Raw genomic sequence first — 27996 nt, 5'->3', positions numbered from 1 at the left:
TAATCCAACACAAAGTATTCAGTCTTGATGCTGAATAACCCATAATAATTAGGAGTTTTAAAAGATGGGTCCTACCTAATTATTTCATGCAGTGTTGAGCATGTTACCAATGATACATTTAGTACCATTTCACTAATGTACTGACAAATATGCACACATATATATATATATATGCAATAAATATTCTTATTTTTATGGTTAATAAATAATTCATGACATAAGGAAATAATTATTTGCCATAAAACTAAAATACCCCTGGAATTACTGCCTCCACATCTATTTGTCAAACCTTTTGAATTAATTACTTTTGTGAATAAAATAGAAACTACAGTACCTGGATGGGTATAAGGCCTTCTTGTCTTTGAAGAGTTCACTGGCTTCCAGTTTCTCTTCATAGATAAGCTTCCGTTGATCTGTGAATTGGTCTCTGTATTTTTTACACTGCAAGGTATCACATGAAAGAGAGAACCAGACATGATGTTTTCCTCCTGGATTATCAATCGCATTTAAATGGTATGGTAAGGTAATATGAACAACAATAACTACAGAGATAAGCAACACAATGAAGTTTGCTTTTAAGACCAATACAGCGATGGTGATAGGCACAATGCTCCAGTGAACAGAGGGCTGGCCCTGGAATCAGGAAGATCTCAAGTCATTCTCTAAGATTATAAGTAACCCAATTGTTGTAGAAACCATGAGGAACAGTAGTCAGCCTTGTTGGAGTCAGGAAGATCTCAGATCTTTTTCTAAATCTATAAATTGTTCAAGAGTTGCAAATTTGCATTGTTTTCTTACTGGGAGTACCTTTTGTTGTTCAGCCATTTCACAGTTGTGTCCCACTCTTTGCGATCCATTTGGGGTTTTCTTGGCAAAGACACTGGAGTGGTTTACCCTATTTTTCTCCAGTTCATTTGACGGATGAAGAAACTGGGACAAACAGGGTTAAGTGACTTACCCAGGGTCACATAGCTGTAAGTATCTGAGGCCAGATTTGAACTCAGAAAGAGAGGTCTTCCTGACCCAGTCTTCTAACTATACCACCTAGATGCTCTAAGGAGTTCCCTACACAGAAGAAATTAAAGATATTGCCTTCCCTATTCCTCCCCCAAAATTCTTAGTCTCTTGGGAAAAGTTGTAAAATATAATTATTTTTTCCCCCGCTAATATAATGTAGGTCTTTTCTGTACTATAGACCAAGTCCTCTTTCTAGGCATGGTTCTAGGAGCACTATTTCCCCACTCTCAGGCTCAGCTCACTCTAGTCATCAGATTCTCTTATCTTTCATCAATAATGTCGGATTGATGCTGCATGTAGACACTGGTCATGTCAGGGAGTTGAACTAGGAGCCCTCTGCACCCCAGAGCTGTGACAATGGGTATGGAAAACTTCTTACACTTTAAATTACACCTGTGACACAGATGCCATCATGCAGTTCATAAAGAAAGAGACTAACATTAGGTTGACGGCTAAGTTCACATATGGAGCTAGGGGGCAGAGCTAGGAAGAAAAATTAGTTTGATTTTTTTTTTTACATGCTGTTCTAATCTTATCTATTCAGTTACTATCATTGCACGATAATAATTCACGTATAGGGATTTACAATTTACAAAATGTTTCAGTCATAACAACCTAGGAAAATCCAATCTTAAATAAGACATGCACCAGCTGTGTGAGCCCAACCAAGTCCCTTAAACTTCCAGTGCTCAGTTTACTCATCTGTAAAATGAGAGGAGCTGGACCTGATGATCTTTAAGATTACAATCCTAGAGGGAAGTGACATAAGTACAGGACATGAAGGGAACATCATGAAATGCTAGGGTGATGCTGCTTTTACAGATAAATCAACTGAGACCTTTTACCCAGCGGAGAGATTAACCCAAGGCAGGGCTATGTTGGTAAATGTTTAACAACCAGTTCTTGGGGAAAAAAAAGTTTGAGTAACAGTTTTAAGGTTAATCTGCATTATTAACATTTTCTCTGTCATTTCTTAAGTCTAGATAATCCTCAAAACAATAAATCAAGCCCCTAATTTGTAGCCTTTGCCAATTTCTGAGGCGTAAGTGCTCATACCGGAAATTCAACAGCTAGCTACATACAGAGAGCATGTCAGGCAATGGACAGAGCACTGAGTTTGGAGTCTGGAAGACTCATCTTCACGAGTTTGTTAGGTCTCAGACCCTTACTAGCTGTGTCACTTAACTCTGTTTGCCTCAATTTCCTCATCTGTCAACTGAGCTGGAGAAGGAAATGCCAACCACTCTAGTATCTTTACCTAGAAAACTCTAAATTGAGTCACAATGAGTCAGACATGACTGAAATGACTCAATAACATTCTTGTATATGCAGATTATACACTTCTCACACATGTTGACTAAAGAAGACCTCCTCAAATACACATTTCAGGTTCCTTTTTATTCACTTCCCATATCTCACCTTACCTTAGTGGATCTTTCTTACAAGAAATCCTTTATTTAGTTACACATGGTGCTATCAGATAAAATGCAGATCTAAAAGGAGGTAATGTGAAAAGAGCCTTAGGTTTGGAGTCAGCGGACATGAGTTAAAATCTTGGTCTGCTATTTCTAATCTGCGTGAATAACTTGGGCAAGAGTCAGTATACTTTATCTACAAAATGAGGGGGAGAGACCAGATAGCCTCTGGGGTCCTTGACAGCTTTACATCTACCTTCCAAGCATAAGATTATATAAAAATAGGCTTTTTGGATTAATTTTCTGCACTGTAGGAAATTTACATAAACGCAAGGGACTTCAAAGTCTTGTTCCTTTTCTATGGTAGAGGTTTATAAATCCTATGATGTGACTTATACAATCTGAAAATCTTAAATGTGTCTTTGATGCCAATGGTAATCCATGGTCTGAATACACTCTAATTTGATGGCTTTGAAGCCCATAGCATTCTTTTCCCTAGGCATATTCTTTGAAACAACTGCCTTCACCCAAAAGCAAATGGAAAAAAGAAGCTCCATCCATAATGGATAATTCAATTCTTCAGTTAAAAATAGCTAGAAATAGAAAAAAAGGCAGGTTACAGTGAATATGTAAAAAACTGTTCAATGCATGCACTTGCTCATACCATACCAATGTGGCCTGGACTGATCAGTTTCTGAACTCTGTGTTGTGTGTATGGAATGGGTCAGGGGGGAGAGGCAGGAAGAGGTTCAGTATCTAGGATCTCATCAGTGCGGGCAAGGACTACACTGATACTTATCTTTTACCTATCTCTTGAGAGATATACCTGGGCACTTGCCTACAGTCACAAACATCACATGTTAGAGGCAGAAATGGAACCCATCTTCTTGACTCTCAGGATGCTCCACTTACTACCAATAACCCTAATTCCTTACAGAAAGAAATTTTAAAAGTAACTTAATTGTGAGGGCTGCCCAGGAAGCTTTAAAAGGCAGAGAAAGGAAAAAGTAACTCTCATGTTAGCACTGGGTAGATTTTTGTCATCTCCATGATAACATCTAAAACAAACATGAGTTAGTTCAAACAGATAATGCTTCATTCAATTTATCCAGGTGTGCAGAATATTAATAGGCATGAAGACAATTAAACTGAAACCACCCCACCCACCTAGGGAAGGAGAGGACATTTCTAATTAACAAGCAGCATGGGCCCTTACAATACCCTATCCTTACCAGTAGCTGGACCATGCAGCCCCAGGGTAGCTACCAGACTGCTGCTATGAGGTGTGTCAGTGAATAAGCATTTATTAAATACTCTTGTGCTAAGTGCTGGAGATATGAAGAGAATTGGAAGCACTGTCCTTGCCCTCCAGAAGCTTAGAGTCTAACAAGAGGAGATGATGTGTAAATAAGATGCAGATACAAGACATACAAGGTAAATGGGAGAAATTCTCAGAGAAAAGACAGCAGGGTCAGGAGTGAGGGGTAAGTTATTATAGCAAGCCAAATACAAAGAGCAAAAGGAAAGAGCGGCCTAAGTCCTCGGAATGTTCTCTGCCATTCTAGAAGGAATATTTCTTCAAAACATACACTTAATATACACTCAACAGAAAGTCAAATTCTCTCCAAGTGGCAGTATATGGTACCCTACCCTCCACAAATGGAAAATCCTTTTTAGTTCCTTGTGAGTAGAATCCAAGAAGAGGTAAGGTCTTGCTGGCCAATTTTTGTCTATCGGGGATAAAGAAGGCATCTTGTTTTTCATTTCCAAGAAGTACTTTTGTACCTGTGTTGAATTTAAGATGAGAGATTAGATCACTTGCATTAACGGAGAAACACATAGTTTCATATAGAAAGTGCAGCTAATCTCTACAGCGTAGCTCACATTTTGTTGCTTACCTTCGGCCTGAAATTCCTTAAGCCCTCCTTGAAACTTTTCTGAATAGGTGTTTTTAAGCATCCTTTACCAATTAGTTAAGGAACATTAGGGAAAGAAATGGAACTCCAGGCGACCTCTTGCTGATGCAGTGATAAGAGCGCTGGGCCTAGAGTCAGGAGGACCTGAGTACAAATCCAGCCTCAGGCACTTACTGCTTATATGACCTTGAACAAAGCACTTCACTGTTCGCCTCAGTTTCTTCAACTGTACAATAAGGATAATAACAGCACCTATTCTGCAGGGTGGTTGTGAGACTCAAATGATATATTTGGGAAGTGCTTGGTTAGCACAGTGCCTAGCACATAGTAGGTGATATATAAAAGTTAATTCCTTTCCCATCCCCTTGTCCTTTCTGTACAGCCACACACTTTCTTCTCTCATCACATCTTTGCCCTTATCTTCTAATCCTCTACCTTTAGCTCATTAAGTTCTGTGGGTTACCTATTCTGTTTTCTACCTATTCTGTAAATATTTATACATATGTATGTCTCTCCTGATAGAACATACAGCTCCTTGAGAACAGGGATTATCTCACTTTTTGTCTTTGTATCACCAGAATCTAGTCAGTTGGTCCATCAACAAGTAGTTAAGCTCTTACTATGTTCCAGGTAGTATACTAAGAGCTAGCAATAAAAAGAAAGGCAAAAACCTGCCTCTGAGTCAGAGGAGGGAGCTCACAGTCTAACAGGGGAGAAAACATGTAAACAACTTGGGAAATACAAGATATATACAGTAGATGGAAGATACACTTGGAGGAAAAGGCATCATTTACTAGAACGTCTGGGGAAATCCTCCCAGAGAAGACAGGATTTGAGAGGAGTCTGAAAAGAAGCCAGGACTCAGGTGAGGGGGGAGATTGTTCCAGGCATGGGGTATGGCTGAGACAAAGGTTCAGGATAAGAGACAGAACACCGTACAGTAAACAGACCAATCTAGCTAGAAGTAAAGTATAAGACAAGAAATGTATGTTTTTTTCTTTTAATATATTTTCATCCATAATTTATTTTTATGATTTAGGAAGAAAAGGTACACATGGGTTGAAATCTGTCTTGGTCAGGCAAGTACCCAAGATCATTATCTTTATAGCAGAGGTACTTAACCGAGGGTGGATGAATTGGTATATTTTATTTTATGATCTTCAAGACATTATTCTGAAAAAGGTTCCATTACCACCAGGCTGCCACGGGGATCTAGGACACAAGGGAATCTCTGCTCCAACTGGACCGTGTCAGAGACTTTCCATGACAGTGGTGAACACTCTGGGTGACTATTTGTCTATTTCATGCCTCACTTCATACGGATGATGAGAGGATGGCTGAACAATGTTATCTCTGTCCTTGCATCTACTAAAGAATATTTACATGATCTTAACATTTACATGGAACACACCATATTGGAACAGAGCCTTTAAGGCTGTTTTGTCTTATCCAGTCAGATGCTTTTTTGGAATCTCCCAGTGATAAACACAGCTGTAGCTCATTATCTACAACTTCTAGTCAGCGGTGTGACTGAAGTGGGTGATCATGGCCAAAGAATTCATCATGGAGTGGCTAATCTTCTGGTGGTAAGTCTCTCCATAATCTTGGTAGGATGGTATTCAGACCACAGAGAGAGGCCTGTATAAGACCTTAAATCAGCAAATGATGTCCTACCTCTGCCTATGATCATTTAAGTTTTGCTACCAGAAGTTTCTTCTACAGATTCACAAATCGAGCATTTACACAACACTCTCTGTGCCTCTTCAGGCAAACAGTACCCTCAGAGCTTGAGGGGAATGACCCCAGGAATCATCTAGTCTAGTACAATGTGTATCTGGAAAAAAAATGTCCTCTACATAATACTCTACCCAGTGGCCATCTAGCCTTTCCTTACAAACCTCCATTATGAAAGAATCCACTGACTTATAAAAGAACTCATTCTACTTTTGGATAGTTCTAATTATTAGGAAATGTATGCTTACATCAAGCCTAATGACACCTCCCTGCAACTTTCCTCCATTTCTCACAGTTCTGACATCTGGGGTCAAGCAGAAAAAGCACAGTGGATCTTCCATGTGGATGGCCCTTCAAACACCTAAAAGGCAGCTATGGTATCCCCCTTATCCTATGCTAAATCTTCTCTTCTTGAACCTAATATCCCCAATTCCTCCAACTGATTCTCATGGGTCACGATGTCAACACCTTTTCACCATCCTAGCTGCCCTCTTCTGGGCATTGTCAGGTTTATCAAGGACTTTTCCAAACTGATAACTAAGTGGCCAGAACAAACCCCAGAGCAACTATCACCTCCCAGTCTTACAGACTATGCATCTCAATAAATTCCAAGTCTGCTTAGCTGGTTTCTCTCCCATATCAAACTACAGACACACTGAAAGAAGGGAATGAGCATTTTTATATATATATCATCTACTATGTGCCGGGCGATTGTGCTAAAAACTTGCAACCGTGGTCACTGGATCCTCACAACAACCCTGTGGTGCTATTGTAATCCCCATTTTACACCTGAGGAAAATGAGGCAGAGAGGTTAAGTGACTTTCCCAGGGTCACACAGCTCTAGTAAGTGCCTGATGATGGATCTGTACTCAGGTCTTCCTCCTTCCAGGTCCAGTCTCTATCCACTGCACCACCTGGCTGACCATTTACTGAATTTGCATTTCAACAAAATGTCCAATCCTTGGTCAGACGAACTGCTAAAAACCAGCAGTACACCTCCATGGCCCCACCCCCTCATTTTGTACCTGTGAAGTTAATTTTTAAAAAATTCAAATGTAAAACTTTAGATTTGTCTATTCTGAATTTAATTTCACCAGATCAAGCTTGAACTAACATTTTAGCCTAAGATCTTCTCAGTTCTAGCCAACATCCAATGCTATTTATCTCCCACAGCTTTTTGTGTCCTATACATACGATAAGCTAATCACTGGGGCCTTTCTCCAGGTTATTGTGGAAAGTATTAAACAAGGCAAGAACATATCTGTGAAGCACTCCATTAGAGACCACCTTCTTGGATAACATCAAGTTATTAATGACTCCTCATTTAACTATTTCATAACAGTATGACCAGAAGAATAGTTTTAAATACTATTTATGATACTTTATGCTCCCCCAAACAAACTTGTAATCTACTTATTTTACTGTTAACATTACTTATTATTTATATGGTAGTCTTAACAAGACGTTAAAAAAGTACAAATGGCTTGAACTTACGATTCTCTGAAGTGTAAACTCATAAATTTTCTTGCCAGCGTTGGCTCGGAAGAATTTCCGGTATTCTCTGCGTACCTTAAGAGAAAAGGTTAGGATGATTAAATAGATTAACTTCTGGCATTTACTATTAAAAGGTAGCAATTTTTTTCTACTGAAGAGAAAAATATTAGCCAAGTGTGAACTTAGAGACATGCTTTCCAGAAGTAACCAAAATAATTCAAGCATACTGAAAAAGTGATAATTAGGTTAAAAAAAAGGGGGGAGTTAGAAAAAATGCCAGGAGGCAATATTTGATTTTTTCAAGACTTTTGGTGGTAAGTTATTTTTTTTAACACCCTGATCAACTTTTTAAGAGTTCAACTTTTTAAAAATAAACTCTTAAAAGTCAAATGTATATATTACAGAAAATAATAATGATGTTTTATATAACTATTCTCTAAAAAAAAGAATGCTAGAAAATTACTTAAAAGTAGATTAAATAAGAATGTTTAAATTCCATCACATATGCAAGTGACAAAGATAATCAGAACTTCAGTGAGACACAGGACCCACCCAGAACCAAATTTTGACAAAATCGAATGTAAAGGTTTAAAACCATTCAAATATATAGCACTTACAGCTATGCTCTAATTATCTACTATAAAAGAAGTTAAATTATCTAAGCAAAAGGAAAAGATTTTCCTTTAACTATTCATCACAATATTGAAATGAAACCAAGAATCAACATTTAACTATCAAAATTTTGGCTTCTTTAAAAAATAATTGAAAGGATAGTTCCTTTGTCTTTTTTTTTTTTAAATAAAACAGTAAATTTTACAAGTCTGAAGTTTCATGCTCTAATCAAGAGCCAAATTTACTTCTCTATATTTTAAAATCATCCATCTTTTACTTTTTGGTCCTAAGAGATCAATGACCATTATTTCTCTTGGATAACAGAATTACCAGATCAATAGAATATTTTAACTTACATTCTCTAATCATTTTTGATCTTAAGAAAAATGAAATAAAACTGACAAACTTTAAAAATCTAATGACTACTTATGAATAGCTATCTTCACAACAGAGTAGTGTGTACAAGTGGATAAAGCATATATGTTTGATTTAGAAAAGGAACCCCATCATAACATAGCTCATTGGTACCTCATGTTAGATAATAACACATGAAAACCATTATCCTTAAAATAAACAAACAAAAAAACTCATAAAAGCCTATTAGAATCTAGTTAGCCTGCAAAATGGGAGTTAGATCTAAAATTTGATCCAATTTGTGAAATTCAGTGAATACTGACTTGTCCACTGTGACAAGATATAAAGAGGCTTCTAATATACAAGGAAATTATTTTCCAAGTGGTACTAATTAAAGTTAGCAAATCAATCCACAGAGTAAAAATATTCCCCTCTGCACAGGTTCTCTGTAACTCATTCTGGACAAAATTCTTAAACTTGAAATGTTTAGCTCGTATCACTTAAATAATAATTATTTTAAAATGTGAAAACTCCTTTAGTTTGATAGCTGTTATTTTTAATATTTCCATAAAGCCACGTGAAAAATAAATTAGACTACTCAGATGAAGCAAATGAATCACAAATGACTAGGACTGATTAAACCTAACCAACATCTCAACTTAATGTGATTTATTTCTTATTTTGAAAATCACTGAATCCCCAGCAAGAAAATATGTAAATTACAACAGAGATACGATGAAAAAACAAATAAAAGGTTTAGTTAATTAATGAAAAACAAAATGATCACATAGAACATTTCCTGAGTACTTGAAAGGTAACATTTATTGAAGTTTTTCTTTTTCTTTCTTTTTTAAAAAAATGTTACCTTAAGAACACAGTGTATCTACAATGAAAACACTGGGTTATCTGGTAAGGAATTTTGTCAATGTCAGTGTAACTTCTCTATTTTTAAATTTCAGATATTAGTAATTGAAATAGTAATCTGTTAAAATCTTATACCTAGAACTAGTCATTAGAATCAGATTCTCCATAGTTGAGACTTAGAATTCCTACAGTTATTCAAATTAAAAAACATGTAGGTCTTATAAAAAGTGCTTAAGTCCTATTTTCATAATTTCCTCTTCCTTGAACAGGGCTAAAAGTAAATTACAACATATTTCACTTTGCTGAAAAAGTGTAATTGTCAAATTATTGAGAGAAAGAGAAGGGGAAAAGCAACCCACATCCAAGAGGGCAAAAACAAGTTGCTATGACCAGTGGCTATGCGCACCCACCTCTCTTTAATGTATCTGGGGCTTCCTCAATGTGGGTATTTCCTCCACTGGTACAGAATGAAACCTATTCATGCCATCTCATCCTGGGTGACTCCTATCTATTTCCTTCTGGAATTCTTCCCAGGAGGAATCTGTCCAGTGTGTTGAGCAATTTTCCTCTAACACTCTTTGACACTGTGTGGACATTAATGGAGCAAACTCACTGTTGCTCCACAATTGTTCATAATAGCTACTATTTATATAGATAGCACTATAAGGTTTCTAAAGGGTTCTAAAAATATTTCATTTGATATTCCCAACAACCCTGGGAGGCAGGTATTATTATCACCTCCATTTTCCAGATGAAGAAACTAAGGCAGAAAAGTTAAGTGAACTGCCCAAGTCACACAGCTAGGGAGTGTCAGAGGTTGAATTTGAATTTGAATTTCCCGATTTTAGGTCATATGCCACTTGCCTCTTAACTAGCTCTTTTTTCAGTCATAAACCTCTCTTACAAAGTTATTTATGACCTTTTTTAACATACAATTTTTTGCTCACATTTTGACATGGCCTAATCACACTTGTCATGCATGTCTTTATGTCCTGATGGATAATTCTCCATTTGAAATTATTTGGAGACTATGACGTGTCATGATTTGTGCCCATGCAGTAGAATTACTGTTGCTAAAAAGAGAGGCCATTGGTTCTAGGGAATGTCTGAGATCATTGAAAAGACTGCTATATTTTCCTAAAGCTGATTCTTCTCCAGTTCTTGCTCCAGCTTACAACCTAAACCATATATATTGAACCTAGGCATTCTTAGTTTTGCCTGAATGGAAAGTTGGACCAAACTCTTTAGACTGATGATGTATCTCCTTGAAAGGATTCTGCAGTGCTGCAGGGCTTAATTCAATTGGCATCATGATATCTGCAAAAATGATCATTTGGAATACCTCTGCATGTACAGAGAATTCCTCTTTTATTGATACCCAATGAAACTCTGCCAGGAGGGTTGCAAACAATTCTGATAAGTATAGATCTATCTTCCTGTTTTAAATCTCATTTGACATTCATAATTAGAGGAACAAAGTTATTTCTGTAGTTACAAATTTCAACAAAGCTTGCACAATTCTGACACACATCTCAAGAAAGGAATAATCCTTAAAAATGTCCCAGAGTGGATCATTTGGAAAGCTTTCTGAAGTCTAAAACCATATTTAGTTTGTACACCATGATTCTAATGCCATAACACTTGCTTTAAAGCAAACACATTTTCTGAATTTAGTGTCCTGGTTAACTTGAGTGGTTCATTAGCCAAGCCTCCAGGGTAAACACAGATTGCCTTTCTTTCATCTAAATGTAGAAATGTAGTGAAGCATGATTTGAATTACATATTGAACTTGCTCTCTGATGGGTGTTTTAAGGAAAGCTGTGCTTTGGGGGATTCTCTTTCTATAAACCTTAAGGCATTAAAATTAGGTTGAAAAAAGAAATAAAAGAAATACTATTACAAGATGTTGACAACTGAACTGATGTTAGTTTGATGAAATAAAAATGTCTCTAAAGATCATCCTAAAATATGTCACTTCACAAAAAAGATGATCAAAATGTATATTAAAATTGGAGAATTTTTGAATGGCTTATCCCCCCAAAAGAAAACAAAACAAAACAAATTAGGTAAGACTAGTCTAAAAGATAGTGCAGATGGACAGCAAGCACAAAAAAAAAAATCCCAGTTGTTGACGTTAGTAGGTGCCACGCTTTACTGAGTTCATGGTTGACAGGAAGGAGTGGTTGGGAGAGTACCTTCAGTCCAAGCCAGTAAGCCCAAATGACAGCCACAGCATGCTTACGCCTAGCCTCGTCCTTCAAGCGTTTCAATTCCCTTCGAGCCTAAAAGGTTTAGATAGTGAATAAAGGAGACAGCCCAATGCAGATAGCACAATGTCCAGAAAAAAAGGGACTCCCAAACAGAACAGCTGATTTATGAAAGTTACAGAATGATGGAAGAACAAGATATGACCATTTAAACCCAAAAGATCAGTGTGAAAATGCTGCAAAGGTCACTAGTGTTTTCCATGGAACAAAATTATGCACAAGAGTCCACTTGGGGTACCTGAGGCTGAAGAATGGTGGCATTCTACCATAATTCCCTTTTTCTTTTTATCTTGTACTTTCCCTCTTTTCTTTCCTTGCTTTTTCCCCCTTTATTTCTGTTTCCTTATTCTTTTGTGTTCCTTGCACAACTACCCCTTAAAACACCCAGGGCACTAGGACTAAAGAAGCCAAAAGTAAAGATTTAAAAAGTAAGATTTTTAAAAGGAAGCACTCTTCACAGTGACTGCAAGGGGGAAAATACAAATATAGGCTGTTTCCCTGAAGAGTGACCTTTAAAGAAAAATTCTCTAGTATTAAAAATCTAAAGTATTCTCTATGACAACTCAGTCACTATAGCCAAGCATACAAAAGGAAATGTAGTAGAGTTAACTTCATACCTCAGTAAGTCTGGAACAAGGGGAAAAAAATGAAGAAATTGCCCAGTTTTAAAGCTAACCATAAGCACTCAATTTTTAATTAAGATTTAAGTACTTATTCTGCCATAAAAATAAACAATGATGGACTGACTAGGTGGAAGACAATGTTGGATATTTTTCCACCTTTCAATTTCATGTACTTGACTGAAATTGTACACAAAATAGTGAATTTTACTTTTCCCCTTTTAGAAGTTCATGAGATTTGTTTTAGCTTTTGAGAAAGGTTCAAATACCAAATTTATTTATGTGTTTATGTATTTTAATCATCCATGGGAACAATGGTTTTCAATAAGGTAGATACAGCCATGTACTTATACTATTAAGAATTATTTTCACTTAAAATGAGGGGTTGACTTATTTCTGACTGTGTACATTTCGAAAGAATTATATTTGCATGGCTCAAGGAGAGAATCATGCAGTTCACTGAAGAATATAAGAGCCTTGGACAAAAAAGTGACTAAATAACTACAGTTCCAATCACAGTTAGAATTTCAAGAGACATTTCTTGGACTCAGAAATAGATGAAAATAACTTTGATTTGCATGAAAAAATGGTTCACATCTGAAGTTACTAGAATAACACAACCTTGAATAATTTATTATGAAATTCTAAGACTAAACTAAGTAAACTGCATGAATTGGGCTGAGACATTATTAAATGTTTTTGTTGCTCTATGGAGCTCGGCTGCTCCCTGTCCTCATTTTGACTTCCACTTATGTATTGTCTCCACCTATTAGAATGGAAAGTCCTTGAATGAAGGGGGCTGTCTTACTTGTATTTATATGTCCTGTGATTACACAGAGCGGTTACATGGTATATGCTTAATAAATGTTCTACTGATGTATCCATAATATAATGGGTTGTGTGTAAATCTACTGCAGCTAGCTCTGAGGTCTTCATATGACTTTTCTCACTGAGTTTACAGGGATAACAGTAATAATAACTGACATTTATATAGCACGTCAAAGTTTGTGTCAGATGTAGGCTTTGAACCAAGGTCTTCCTAAGTCCACTATTCTACTCATCATATCAGGCTGCCTCAGGAGGGCCACACCAAGAATTTTAGCTTTAAAAAGGAATCCAAATTTTGAGCAAAGAGACCTTTATCTGTTTAAAGTAATAAAAATATCTAAAATATTGCTCTCTGGAGTATTTTCAGTGTTCACACAGCCTCCAACTCTAGCCTGGGGATTAGCCAGAGTATTTCAGGAGGACTTTGTTTCTGAAAACAAACAGCTGATGCTGAAATTCCGGGGATTCCTTGGGGGCCATAAGCCTAGTTTTGCACGGAAACAGCATTCTGTTAAAACTCAGATGATAAGATTTTATATTTGTAATGTTTCCTTCCTAATAGCTGGTAGTTGCCTCTGTAAGCCTGGTAAATGAATTCATTCTTAAACTTAATTTTAAAGTAGGTTTTGTTTTTTTTTCAAGTTTTTAGCATTTCCATTGTAAAAAACTGCATGAGATACAATCCATGTTAAAAAAAAAAAAGATTATCGTAAAAAGTTAAATGGCTAGTAGCCAAGAGAAACACGCATGCTGAATTTTAGTTCAAACAATTTCAAAACCTATTTAAAACATTTTTTTAATTCTACACTAGCAACTCATTAGTAAGCCATTAGTACTGTTTGTCTGAACATGCTTGAGTTTCCTACAAACACTACTGACATTAAAAGTCTTTTTGTGGCATCGAATGCATGCACCAACATTAGCCAACTTTAACATTAGTCATTAATCCTCTCTATGTGCTACTGAATAGGACCATCAGTCACAGAGGGGAGCGATGGGACGTGTGCATGAAGTACCTTCAGTCCAAGCCAGTAAGCCCAAATAGCAGCAATAGCGTGTTTATTCCTAGCCTCCTCCTTCAGTCGTCTCAGTTCCCTTCGCGCCTGTGGTGTATTTGAAAAGGAGTTATAGAAAAGTTTAAGGCAGAAATGGTTACTGCTGGTTCCCAATGGAGAGAGAACAAAAGAAACAGAGAGACAGTCCGTACAAAACAGATAACTCGAAAGCATGTGCTGCTGTTCCACGCCCAAACTGCTGAAAAAAGAAGCAAGCAGCAAAAAGGGAAATAAATGCGAGTTTTGGGAGTGTGAGCCAGTGACGTATTTATCTGTTCCTTATTAGGGAGGGACCACAATGCTGCTCCCGTGTCTCTCCCCAAATCACAGTCTTTGTAAGGCAGCATCTCGCCTACCTGTGTCCCATGCCAGAAAGCAGCAATGGTGGTGACAGCTTCCTGACAGCGCTTTTCATGTTTTAATTCACGCAGAATCTTTCGAGCCTAGGGTGCATCCAAAAGAAAAAAATTAAAAAGTAAAACAAAGACTTATCTCCCATCCCACTCAAAACTTAAAACTATTTGCCTCAGTTGTCTCAACTGTGAAATGAGGATAATAATGTCACCTATCTCCCAAGGATGCTGTGAGGATCAAATGAGGTATTGGTAAAAAAATGCTCAGCACCGTGCCTGGCATCCAGTGGGTGCAATATAGATACTTCTAAAATAAAGATAATAATTTTAAAAAATTCCAAAAGATGATCATCACCATCCATTCTCTTTTAACAGCCGCAAAGTAGAGATGAGAGAAAATGTATCCCACCCCAATCTCCTTGCAGGGGTAAGGGAGGGGATGATGGGTCCAGAAACATCACATATACTGTCAAGATTCCATTGATGGGTTTCTTAGTTTTAAGCTGAATCATTTCCCTCCCTCTTTTTTATTCTTTGTGATGACTGTCTGATTGGGGATGTGGGGAAAGGAGTATGTTTGGAAATTAAGATGTTAGAAAAATGAAAGATATCAATAAAGCACTTTTAAAAATTAATTCTACTTTTTAAAAGTTTATTTTTTAAAAGAACTAATATCTATGTTATTGTTAAGAAGTTATTTCACACCATTCATTTTATGAGTCAAAAAACACAATGGCCAAGTCCTCACAACAACTGTGTGAGGTAAGGAGTCCAAGCATTCTAATCCTATTTTACAGATGATTAAATGGAGGCTCAGAAGTAAAGTGATTTGTCTCTGATCAATCACCCTGTCAGTACATGTCAAGATTCACACTCAGGTCTTCCATCTTCCTATCTACCCACTATATCCCACTGCTCCTTCTCCAGGGCAGACCAGCAGATCCTCACACTCATAGATGACAAACAATATCTAAGAGACAGATCTGAGACTACTCTATGGTAAGACAGTGGTTCCCAGAACATGGGCTAAGGAAGACTTCTCCTACAGTTCACTGACAGTGTGATCCCACTTAGTAGTGATGTATGAAGTGTGACAGTGTCAAAGTCTCCATTTCTGGCATGACCAACTCCTAGGGCATTTTATAGAGACCAGAAACATCACCAATTCATTGGCATCTTAGAAAAAGCAATGGTCTTCTTCCCAACAGATCCGGGGTGCCCTTATGCTGGCTGTGATAATGGTAACTGAGAGTAGTGTCTCTGTCCTAGCTATAAAACGTTCAAACCAAAGGAATGTGACAATCACTTGAGTAGGGAAAGGAAGTTTTGACTAGCTCTGTCCTTACACATCAGACAAACTCGGATAAATAACCAGAACTTTTAGACAGATCATCTAAAGAAAGGAAAAATAATGACCAGTTTGCATGAAAGAGATGTCTCCTTTGTTTGAGGTCTCTACTAAAACAAACAAACAAAAAACTTGCCTGTATAGCACAAAGAACAAAAGGTTTGGCAGAGGTGGGGAAAAGGCATGACCTTCATTCAGAAAAGAGCTGAAAGCCAAGGCTGGGGCTGATGGGCACAAAAAGAGGAGCTAGAGCCATAGGGAGTGAGCCAAAGGAGCAAAGATGGGTAAATGCGGCTATCAGATCAGAAGAGAAGCTGTCGCTGAAATGAATGATGTCAGGTCAAACTGGATGAACATGGGGTCAGTCAATGGTGGTAGGACCAAGGCTTAGGAATGATGGTAGGGAGGGACTATAAGGCGAAACCCTCTTGCTTATCATTTGCACTCATACTTCCACTTTGGCATTTGCTATAATGAACAGTATCTTGCTTTCAGGAAAATCAACCCTAGAAGCCCATTACAAAGGCCAATCATTCCCTAGGCTGGCCCAAGCCCTTGGCCCCTACAGAAATTCCACCGCTTTGGAGATAGCCTGTCGCCAACCTGAAACATAATCTCTGAGCCTGGGCCATTATCAAAAAGTTTTATCCAGGCCTGAAGCTGGGTGTTTTGAGGCAAGGCAGTGGACAAGTAAAAGTCTGAAGTGTCTTGGAACAAGGCCATTAGCCTAGAAGCCTTTGGTAGACAGGACCTAAAGGCAGGTGACTGATCTATGATTCCTCTAGAATTGATCTGGACCCAGAACACATCACTCTTATGATAGTTCAGGCATCCTTGAGTCCACTTCAGGTTTGGAGAGCGAGGAGAGAAGAAGAGAAAAATATAGGTGCCCCATAGCCTGGCAAGAATAAAGGGCATGGGAGTAAGGCCTTCTGAATCAGAGGCGTCAAGTATGCCCCAGGATGGCCAGAATGGGATTAAAATGTAACTGAGAAATATTTAATAAAATGAAAAATATGATAAAACATCTATAACACTGCATTTTAAAACGGAGACAATATGGCACCCCTGCTGGGGATCGTAGCTTCCGAAGTAGCAAGGCAATTTTTCTATCATTGAGTGAACCTGGCATGGTCATCAGCTTGGCCACCAACATACATGACTTTACAAATCTGACTGATTAAGAGGGCAGAGCTGAGAATAAGGCAACTTCCTCCTCCTTCTCAACCAACTCTAAAGAATGGGAAGATTCCAAACAAGGAAATTACATTCCATTCCAACTCACCTTCCATCCTCTGATGAAAGACTGTATCACAATGGCGGAACTCTTTATCTGCTGATATTTCTTTTGTTGCTGCAGTTAAAAAAAAAAGGTGTGAACAGTCCTATTTACAGATCTATAAAATACACAAGCTTTAGGGTAGAGCAAAGGCAAGCATTCACTCTTGGGGGAGGGAGAAGATGAAAGGGAATTAGTTCCTCTGAGTTGTAATGGTGGTCCCCTCTATACCCCTTCCCCCAACCCGTGCTGAGAAGCAGTGGTAGTGGGGCTACCAGGACTCATGTCCACATCAAACGTATGTTTCCAGGGTTAATTCCAGATTTGAAAATGAAGTGGGCAAATCAGCAGGTGCTTTTGACTGTATGATGACCTCTCATTTACCTTCTAAAGTTTTTCTTACAGAGCCATGGGACCTTATTTATGCACAGATGTTTATAAAAAATGGACTGAAATTTTATCCTGTAAATTTGATTTATCAAATAAGTGAAAATACTTTCAGAATATCATCCCAATGGAAGCCACAGTGGAAGGAAAATATTTAGTCTAATGACTAGATTAGACGAGTAATTTGAGGTTTAGTTATGGAACGCAGTCATAGATAGGTCCATAGAAAATTAAGTTTCTCCTTAGAGAATAGGTCACTCTTAGTACTTAGAAACCTAAAAAATTAATATCACTTGGCCATCCAACCACCACCTAAGCAATTAATAATACAACAGCCATAATATTGTTGTGTGTCCTGTTTTTCATCTCCAGTCATGATTTCGAAATAGGAAATAATACTATACAGACCTGACTACACTGTTATCTCAAATAAATACAAAAGCACTGCATTATAATTTTTAATCCAGTCAAGTGGAACTAGAGTTCTCCCCAGTGGGAAATACATTAAAGCAGGACCATCTAGTAATAATGAAGCCAAACAATCCATCTTTTAAGAAAATGCCATGAATGAATCGAGCATTAACTTATCTATACACATTCATATTTGACGTTCTGCTGTGTTTGACTGCATTATATTAAATCAAACAAATATTCTGTCTTCAAAAGGCTGAAGATCAAATAGATTTTTTTTTTTTGCTGCCTAGGGTAAATCAATAAGTAGTTAAGTACTTCATTAATCCCCCAAACTTCAAGATCACCTGTACTGTACTAAAAGGCACTATGGGAGTATGTCAGCAACATCTGTCATTGATTTAACATGGCCTTAGAGCTGAACACGTCCATTGACTAAAAACAGGCACAGTGCTCCAAGGTAAATATATGCACTCAAATTTTCATTTTCCAGCTTACCTGCTAAGGAGTTGAAAAAAATTTTTTAAAAGGCGAACAAGGTACCTGAAATCTAATTAATTGTAATGACAAATCTTTAATCCATGAGAAAGCAAATAACTGCAATTCTTCACCAACTAGATAAGCATACTTTTGCACATATTATCAACAAAGTGAATTTTCTCAAGAATCAAAAGAAATAAAATCTTTCAGTCCAGGTTTGCAGCTTGAGACAGCATGTGTGCGGTGGTTTACCCACATAAAGCATTATATAATGCTAGCTATCATTATTTTTTAGTCTTTCAACGCATGAAAATAGAATTTGCAACAGAGATTTTAAACCAGAATCATTAGGCCAATTGAATCAATACCAGATCAATATTAGATACTATTTTTGGTGTCAATTTCCCATGTCATGGCTTCACAGATTTAAGAGAAGGAAGATCAAGTAACATCGAGGGCAACTCTCTCATTTTACAGATGAGGAAAATGAACAAAGTCAAGACAATTTATCACACAATAAGGAAGATCGTATGCTTAAAGAGTGCTAGCTTACCGAATATCTTCTGTACCAGGCAGCAATAACAATCTGACTTTTTTTCATTAACAAGAAATGTGTCCGGCACTTCCAACCTCGAAAAATTTTTTGAATGAGAGTGGCCAGGTCCTCAAGGCGTCGTTTTCTTAGGTCTTCTAACTTGAATAGCTGTTGAATAGCGTAAAAAAAAACTATTTAAAACCAGAGTATCATATATAAAGATAATTCTTAGAGGCTAATATGATGATGCAATGTTCAGCCACATGAACATTTAAATACCTTAGTTTTACAACAAACTAGGGATTAGCCTATGCAAAAATTGTGCTAATAAATATAGGAAAAAATAACACCCCACTAATGTGGAATTGAGTTCAATAGCAATACTTTGGGGATAAGCTGTAATTTATGTCTGCACAATTTATTAAATTAAATGCATTGTGGATTTAGAGATGGAGGACCTAGGTTTAAATCTCAGCTCTGCTACTTTGTGACCCTGAGAAAGTAACTTCCTCTCTCCGGGCTTCATCTTTGAAACTGAAGGAGCTGAACTGGGTCCTCTTTAAGATGCCTTCCAGCTTAAAATCTTATGATCCTATGAATAGTTATTAAGCTAAGAAAGAATCTTAGCTCTGTCACTTATAGCTTGTCTATGATCAGAGGCATGTCCCTTGGTCTTGCTTCATGGCTAAGTTTTGTCACCTGAAAAATCAAGATAATAATACTTACACAACTATTGTGAAGTAAGTGCTTTATATATCTCAAAAAGCATTGCATAAAAGTACACAATTACTGCTAAGCTAATTATATGTTATTCTGATCAAACTATTAAGGTTGGCCCCTTAAAGATCTGGAATATGCCATCCTTAGCCTCATTCCAGTTGCGGTAAAACTTTTAAGTAATAAAACTCTATTGCAAAGTATTTCATAATTTGAGCTTTCCATAAATAGATTGGCTTTTCTTTAAGCCATGTGGACATGAGGGTGCTCAGTGATGAAGATACTCCTGTGCACATTGAATTGCAGCCGTGCAGCAGAAATTTAATTTTAAATTTAATTTTAAAAACACCATTGGTTTGACATCACCATTTACACAATTGTTTCTGGTTTCCTTTCCTGGTGCTCTACATATTCTAACTGGTTTATCAACTACCACTGGTTTAGCCCATGTGATCCTGGCTGGTCTCTGGGCCTTCTCAGGAATTAAATAGGCAGGCTTCATACTTTCAAATAGAAAGTAATAATTGGTTGAGGTGACGGCTTTACCATCTAGTCATCTAGCAACAGAATCCTGCAGCTTTGTGAGAGACTCAAAGCCCAATATGATGGTGAAAGTTCATCAGGAAAGGAAAAATAACATTTTAAATAGCAACTGATGAAACAACATTCTGATAAAATTGTATTAAATTTTATGGTATCATTCAATTAATAAATAAGAACAAAGCTATGCAGACTTTTCCATTTTTACTGGAAATATTTATATTATGAAAATCATTAAAAAAAACTTTTAAAATGTCTTGTAGTCAACAGGTTATTTAAAAGTTTTCTGCTCAAAACAGTAGCAGGTCCATGTAGCTGTAAAAAAAAAAAAAAAGAGGAAACAATACATTTTCCACAATTAGTGTATTAGTAACATTCCAAGTCATGTTTTAGTAGTGACACTTTCTTCATGAATCGGCAGACACAAATCTATAAAACCTCCGAGAAAATAGTCCAGATCACATACCGTTCTTGGATTCCGGATAAAAATCTTTGATCTACCAAAGGAGTATTCTTCCACAGGGAATTCTAACTCATTAAAAAGCACTTCCACACCAGCTCTAGGAAAATAAAAAAAGAATGAGGCTTTTTTTCTCTCTCTCAAGTTTTAGCTACAAAAAGTTTCTTTTCATACAAACTAAACTGCCTTGTATCATTTTGGTACAGAAAAACCAAGTCAAGCAACAAATAAACAGCGACCACAAAAACCTTTCATGCTTCAAATGTCTACTTCTTATAAAAAAATCTTTCTTGCAAGAAATTTCTAAAAAATAATTCTATTACTATTTTTTATAATTTACAATGACATTTTTTTTGATAGATCCAGACTTGGGATTTCTGCAGTGTGAGCAACACTTCTTTCTACCAATACAGATGCCATGCAATTTCAAATGCTATCTGGACAACAAGGTGCCCAAGATCACAGAGTGAGGACTTGAACCTGCATTTTCTAAACTCCAAGGTCAACCCTGTAACCACTATACCCAGCTGCCTCTTTGTATAAGGATTCAACTATACCAACAAGAACAAATGAAATACAATAGAAAATAGGGCAAGCAAGCCAAAAAATTATTTAAACCATGTTCATGTGACCATGCATTTATGTTATTTACCGAGTGCTGAGAAAAAAATCTCTACATATCAATTTTATTTTTTGCCTTTAAAAAAAAAAGCCTTCTTTCAGTCCTTTCATTGTTATTTATTTTACTTCATTCCTCCCATACTCTCCTCCCCCAATTTTGAAGGAGAAAGACTATCAGTGACTTAATATCACAGATTAAATCAAATCCTCTTAATCCCTTGTATATACTGATCTATTTGGGTTTATCATTGATTTTTAAATGGAAACCTGGATCTACAGCCAATTTCTTCTTGCATTTGGCCAATAATAGCACCACCCTGCATTCATGTACCCTATTTATGTACTATCCAGAGGTGGGTTTGCACAGAAGGGATTATGCAATGCAGAGAAGAGGACTGTCAGATGTGTGCAAGGATTTCTTCTGAGCCCCCACAGTTAACCCACTGATAGTATTTTTAAAACATTCCCATCCCCTGGAGCATGAGTAGGGAAACAAGGCTAGAGAAAAAGTGTCAGGTGGTGGAAAACTGGGGATACAGACCCTACTTGGGCATAGTAATTCCTGGCAGCATAAAGGCTATCTGCATAATGCTCACAATATTTTATTTCTATAGTAAGGGGTTGGGCAGGCAGAGGTTTATGCTTTCATTGTTTCGTCGTGTGTGTATGTGTGTATCTGTGTGAAATCAGGCCCAAGATTTCATTACCAGAGAGTAACTGCTAATAAAAAAGTTCCAGTTATCCAGCACCTGCTTTTTAAATTTATACTCCAATATGATGGCCTGGGGGCACCAAGGTGACATGTCTTGCCCAGGATTTCACAATCAATACGTGTGACAGGCAGGAGGATCTGAATCCAGGTCTTCCTGACTCTGAGGCTAACTCTCTATCCACTCTGCCTTTGTTTCACAGGTGGGAAAAAAATGAAACAAAAAGAAATTAAATCACTTGGATACAGAGAAGGATAGAATTACCATAAGAAGTGACCTCTGAGCTTATTTAATTCAACTTCTCACCCTTCCCCCAATACAGGAATTTTATATCATAATACTTTGAAAATTAACACCAGAGTCTGATATGGCACCAAGCACCCCAATCAATGGTGGGATGAACTCTTCATTGGACTACACCACCTTTCTATTGTTTTCTATCTCTAACTGTAAAGTTATCAACTGGTAGACATTCACCACTGCCGGTGGATTTTCATGTGAAAGATGAGGCAAATGGTGATGGTAAGCTCCTTAGGGGCACGTACTGCTCTTTGTTTCTTCTTACTGTCTGGCACCTGGATCGGTATATATCCCTTGCACATGGCAGAAATTTGAAAAGGACTGGTTAAATTAAACTGGAGGAGGTATAATATAACAGAAAGAATAGTTGTTTTTCTTAATAATCTCAAAGTTGTATCATTATCCATCTCTGTCAACAACTTAACTGGGTCCCCCTTTCTGGACCACGATGTCCTTACCTATAAAATGGAGGTGTTCAAAGAGATTCTTTGTAAATTTCTACTAGGAGTCATTGATCAGTTCTTTCTTCATCTGCCAAATGCCTATTTTTAAAATTCCTTTAGTAATATAATCCAACAAAACAGAATTAAATCCTCTTTGGCTTCCAAAATTAAATGACAGCCTCAAGAAAGAGGGAGCAAAGTGGAAGTTAACCTGTTTTGGAGCACGGTATAATGGACAGTCAGAGTCTTGAACTTGGTTTCTGTAGTCTTTGTTGGAGTCTCTGCTCTCCTACTAAGAAACTGTTTCACCTAATCTCAGAGCCTCAGCATAAGGCTCACTGGCTACCTACCCTTCATAGCTGCTCTGAGGCGCAGACTCTGTCTTCACAATGGTAAAGTATGTATAAATCTAATTATTATGATAACCATAGTCAAAATCTCCCTTTAACATCTTGGCCAACAGCAAGAAGGGAAAGACAAGCTTTTCTCCTTTTAAAAGTTTATGATGAAATATGCCCATTCCTTACCTGGCAGGCCCCTTCCAATGAGGCCATGTTTGTTTACAAAGCATCTTGTACCTTTCCAGGCAAGGCTCATAAGCCTGTCTGAAGGCATAGCCTGCCCTTCTTACACGGACATTCTCCAAGAGACCAAGGTATCTGATCTGGTGACACACTAGGGCATCATTGAAGATGTGGGCAGCTTTTTTGTCATTTGGCTTGATACACCTGAAAAATGAAGAATATTTTGATTTTAAATCCTTCAATGTTTCTTAAAAGAAAAATAACCCAATGGCACATTACACTTTCTTACAAGTCTATTTATTCCATACATTACAAGATTAAAAGCATGTTAACTATGAACAATACTTTTTTATTTTATTTGAAATTCATTTAAAAGAACCCTATAATAAGTCCAAAGGAACAGCTACTGTAAAACATCCACCATTGCTTATGGCCAGACTGGGATTATCAAATATATCTCTCTCACACCCACACACTTACCCCGCACAAAAACGAATACCACTAATAAATATCCATAGAATTATAGCTCATTTCATTGAGTTTGATCTGCCAACTTTACCTGTTCCCTGTTATGTTTAAACTATCATGCTGTCAATTTAAAATGCCAACAATATTTATTCACAGGTTTTTAAAAACAAAATAAATAAGGAACATAAATAACAAAATAACATTAACAAAATAAGTAAATGTACAACGTAACACAGATAATGTTAATTTGTGGTTTTCTAAGTCCCCAGATCCCCAGGGATCTGTTTCTACTTGATTTTTGACATCACTGCTCTAGAGTAGCTCTACAAGTGACTTCCCAGAGTTTTTGATAAGCCTAGAGTACCTAATATAGTTTGGATTTTTGGTCTGTAAATTCTTCATCAGTGTGGCCACTGAAGCCTTGAACTGGGATCCAGCAGTAGGTGGCCTCTTCAGGTTGATTTTGGCAGGATTTCCTTCAGGGAATAATGCCTTTATTAAAGAATGACTGGCCTTCCACATGGCTTGAGACAGATCACGGTAGAGTAGATCATTGTTCTTGTCAACAAATCCTTCTACCTGATACATAACCTATAAGAAATACACTGAAGTTGGTGGCAGGCATGCTGAATCTAATAACGTTAAATTCTTTAAGAAAAATTTCAGGAAAATCTCTGTTTTTTGGATACCTCCCTCTCCATGAAACAACCCAATGCTTTAGTCACACTGTAACGCCAAATTAACTCCAAACATTCAAGAAAACCTCTAAGTTTATCTCCCATCTGTCTAAATAGATATATCTCAAAGTATTTTTTTTTTTGCCCTCCAAGATTTGCAAGAGCTCCAAATATGTTATCTTAACATTTTCCAAGTTTAGTTCTGTTACTGCCTAAACATATCTTCTAAGGTTCTATTTTACCTGCTAAGTCACATGTGCTATAAGTCTGAATTTTCATCAAAAAATAGGAGAAGGGAGGAAATGGTTCAGATATTATTTATGTTTTCTTAATTAGGTACTCTGTACCACAAATATATATATATATATATATATATATATATATATGTGATGTCAAGAAATATATATTTTTTCCAAAAGCCAGGGGAAAAAAGAAAATGTAATAATATCTCACTGATTTTTAATTGCACTAATTCTCAATGTATGTTAGTTCAGACACAGTACACATGCTTTTTGCTGAGGAAAAAGTTCAAAATAATTTCTTCTCTAAACATTTAGGGTCATATTTGTAAATAGAGAAAAACTGACTAAAATTCGTAACTTTCTTGAACCAAGGCTTCAGAAGTTAACCAAAGAGCTGCCAGAGTTAGTTTCACCATTTTTCTTAAAGTAGCATCAAATCCTTCCTAATGACAGGTGATGAATTATGGATCCCTGCAACATGCCTTTAACTTCTGAGTCTAGTAATAAATTTTTGTACTCTACCTGACTTTCTGAGTTTACACATTATTCTGTGATTTTCAATTTTTAAATTACTATACTTCATTTATCAGCAACTTGTTTTCTTTACTACGCATTTATAAACTATCTATAAATACCGTTTGAGATACATGGTTGCATCTGAGAGGCATGAAGCTGAATTCCTTTTTAAAATCAAGATATTTTTGTTAAAAGCATGCAGCAGAGTGTCTGGTACATGAGAGAGCACTATGTAAATGTTAGTTATCATTATTAAGGCAAACTAGCTTGCCTTTCAGTGTATGGTATGTTAAAGGAATTTACCCTATACGGTTTGGGAGTTCTGATTTTTGTTGAACTTTCAGTGATCTATCTGAAAACTCTCGCTATTCAATCATTTTCTGTTATACTCTTTTACCTTCAAAACCTTGAAATCAGTCAACATTGGTGAGATTGCCTAACCTAGAGCAGGACCTTACCATAGTGAAGGCTCACTAATCAGGGGTTCATACAGTACCTTGCCTGCATAATGCTGAATTCTGAAACAGCTGTGAGGCAAAGAGGTATCATTCAGGAAGCGTGAACACTTGCTCATTCTGCTCTCAAAATGCTGATGGGTGGCACAGACTTGGTTCAGCTTTTCTAAAAAGGTGTCATCTGTCACTGTTCCTGGCCTGAGGCACTCTTCATCCAGCATGGCCAAGATTCCATTTGTATTCTGTGGTTAAGAGAAAATAAAAGTTTCCTTCCTTCCTCAGCCAATTGTTTTAATAATTATTTGTAATGAGTACATTAAAACACAATTAACTTAAAAACAAAACCATTCTACTCAAAGTATTTAATAACACAGGGGCCAATTTTTTTTTTTTCAAGACTAGAAGAACATAACTCATAGGACTTTGGGATCTTAACTCAAATTCATTTCAGGGGAGAGGAATTGGTTTCTTTACATCTTGCAGATTAACACCATTCAGCTCGTTTTTAAGTGAGATAGCAATTAATCTCGAAAATGGAAATCAATGTTAATTGTTTTATTTTTATATTATGAGATTTCAAATCACACAGCAGAGCTCAATAAGAGTTAGTCCATGAAAGATACTTTTCAAGCCATCACTTGATTTTCATTTTGGGAAGGAAATGGGAGAAATTTGCTTCAGATTTTTACCAAACTTCCCACACAGATAATTCAGAAAACAATGCTCATTTTCTTTTAAAGAGAACTACACAAACACATGCATATATTTGTAATTGTTCAGGGTGAGACTATAAAAGATTGATCTTTAAGAACTCAATCCAACCAATTTAATAAAAACAACTGTCAATTTGCAAATACTTATTAAGCAACTATTATATGCTGCAAATAAAACTCCCTGACCTTGAGAAGCTTACATTCTGTTGGAGGAGACAACATGTATATACAAATATATGTGTTTACACACAAACACATGTGTATCCCAAAAGTCTTAGTGCAGTTTTAAGCTTAAATAGCTTAAAGTCTTATTCTCCTCATTAATATATATGTAAACATATTCCCTTTTTTGGATATGAGAGGACTACTTTTGCGTGCCTTCAGAACCTGTCACTTTTTCATTAAATTAAGACACAGTACTCTTGTCCAAATTTAATAGGGAAACCCCAAGTGTATACTCTAGGAAGGTGTTCATATGTCATTCCCTCCCCAAAGAGATAGAGATAGCCATTTCATCTCCCAAGGGTACAGCCCTATGGATGCTTAAAAGAAATCCCCACCTATTTCCATCAGTGCAAATTTCCCTACTCTCTTCTAACTTTCCCCACAGGAGTCAGGACATCCTTTCAACAGTATGTATTCATTCCAGATGGAACCAAGGGGAAGTATAAACTCTCCTGAAGTACAATGGAATTACGATACAACAAGAATAACAGGATTTCTGAACTTAATGCTGGAAGGAAATACTTCCTGTAGGTATCAAGGTTCCTTCTTAGGTGAACATGAGTTTCTTCCATCATATGTACAATGCCAATATTCTGGGCTGAGATAACTTGATTGAATAAGCATATTACTACAGGGCTTTCCCCTCCAAAACTTAAAGGGAAGTAATTAAGTGTGATGTTATGTGTAAGAAGGAAAACATGCCAGTCAGGAATTTCACAAGTTACAATTCCTGGAGCAAATTAGCTCAGTCACAAAATAGATGAGTTACTGTTTATCGTAAATAGTAATGAACCAGTCCAAGTACTGACAAGTTTGGGAGCCCTTACTCACTGAATTTTAGGGCTCATGTTGAAGAAATACATCAACACTCATATTTTAAAGGTAAATCAGAAAAAAGGGAAGGGATGGGCAACACAGAATAACGTCAATGAGGATGGCTCATCATTTTAATTGTCCTCACTGTCAAACAATCAACAGGCACAGGGAAAAATTCAGGTCAACAGGAACTACTGATCTTACTCTAGCATACAGAACATCATGTTAGTATCTATCAGTGTCCTGATTTTCATATAAAGAATAAACAGATGAATCTTCCATAATGCTTTCTATAGAAACACAGAACCTCAGAGTTAGAAGAAATATCAGAAGTCATACAGTCCAATTCATAAAGGAATCCTTTATTTAAATGGACATCCAGCTTGTACCTGAAAACTTGTAGGGAAAGGTTAACCCCCAACTTCCAAAACAGCCCATTCTATTTTAGAACAGTCTTTCCAACAAAACATTGAAAGAAATCAGACTCTTGGACTCCTACAGCCCAAAATGGACACAAAAGCTCCCTAAAATGTGTCATAGGATGGTTTTGCATTCTAGACTCCTAGGAAATAGGTTACCTTTGCATATAAGTATGTTAA

The 27996-nt window shown here is 36.8% G+C and overlaps 1 protein-coding gene across 4 annotated transcripts in view; it reads right to left on the bottom strand.

Moving 5' to 3' along the window:
* MYO1B (myosin IB) overlaps positions 1 to 27996 on the bottom strand; it is a 210525-nt gene that overhangs the window by 11111 nt on the left and 171418 nt on the right. For 2 of the 4 annotated variants that reach the window (XM_072612699.1, XM_072612701.1), the window contains exons 16-27: positions 25685 to 25885; positions 24118 to 24344; positions 23289 to 23489; positions 20694 to 20787; positions 18989 to 19138; positions 17164 to 17232; positions 14534 to 14620; positions 14139 to 14225; positions 11603 to 11689; positions 7578 to 7652; positions 4083 to 4217; positions 335 to 441 (exon numbers count right to left, since the gene is read on the bottom strand). In XM_072612699.1, the coding sequence (XP_072468800.1) occupies positions 335 to 441; positions 4083 to 4217; positions 7578 to 7652; positions 11603 to 11689; positions 14139 to 14225; positions 14534 to 14620; positions 17164 to 17232; positions 18989 to 19138; positions 20694 to 20787; positions 23289 to 23489; positions 24118 to 24344; positions 25685 to 25885 (1520 nt within the window). The remainder of the gene's footprint in view (positions 1 to 334; positions 442 to 4082; positions 4218 to 7577; positions 7653 to 11602; positions 11690 to 14138; positions 14226 to 14533; positions 14621 to 17163; positions 17233 to 18988; positions 19139 to 20693; positions 20788 to 23288; positions 23490 to 24117; positions 24345 to 25684; positions 25886 to 27996) is intronic. The other 2 variants (XM_072612702.1, XM_072612703.1) reach the window with 2 other exon arrangements.

This window comes from Notamacropus eugenii, chromosome 5 (genome assembly GCF_028372415.1).
Source record: "Notamacropus eugenii isolate mMacEug1 chromosome 5, mMacEug1.pri_v2, whole genome shotgun sequence".
Taxonomy (NCBI): domain Eukaryota; kingdom Metazoa; phylum Chordata; class Mammalia; order Diprotodontia; family Macropodidae; genus Notamacropus; species Notamacropus eugenii.
Note: the sequence above shows the minus strand (reverse complement) of the source record. Positions and strands in the feature narration are given on the sequence as shown.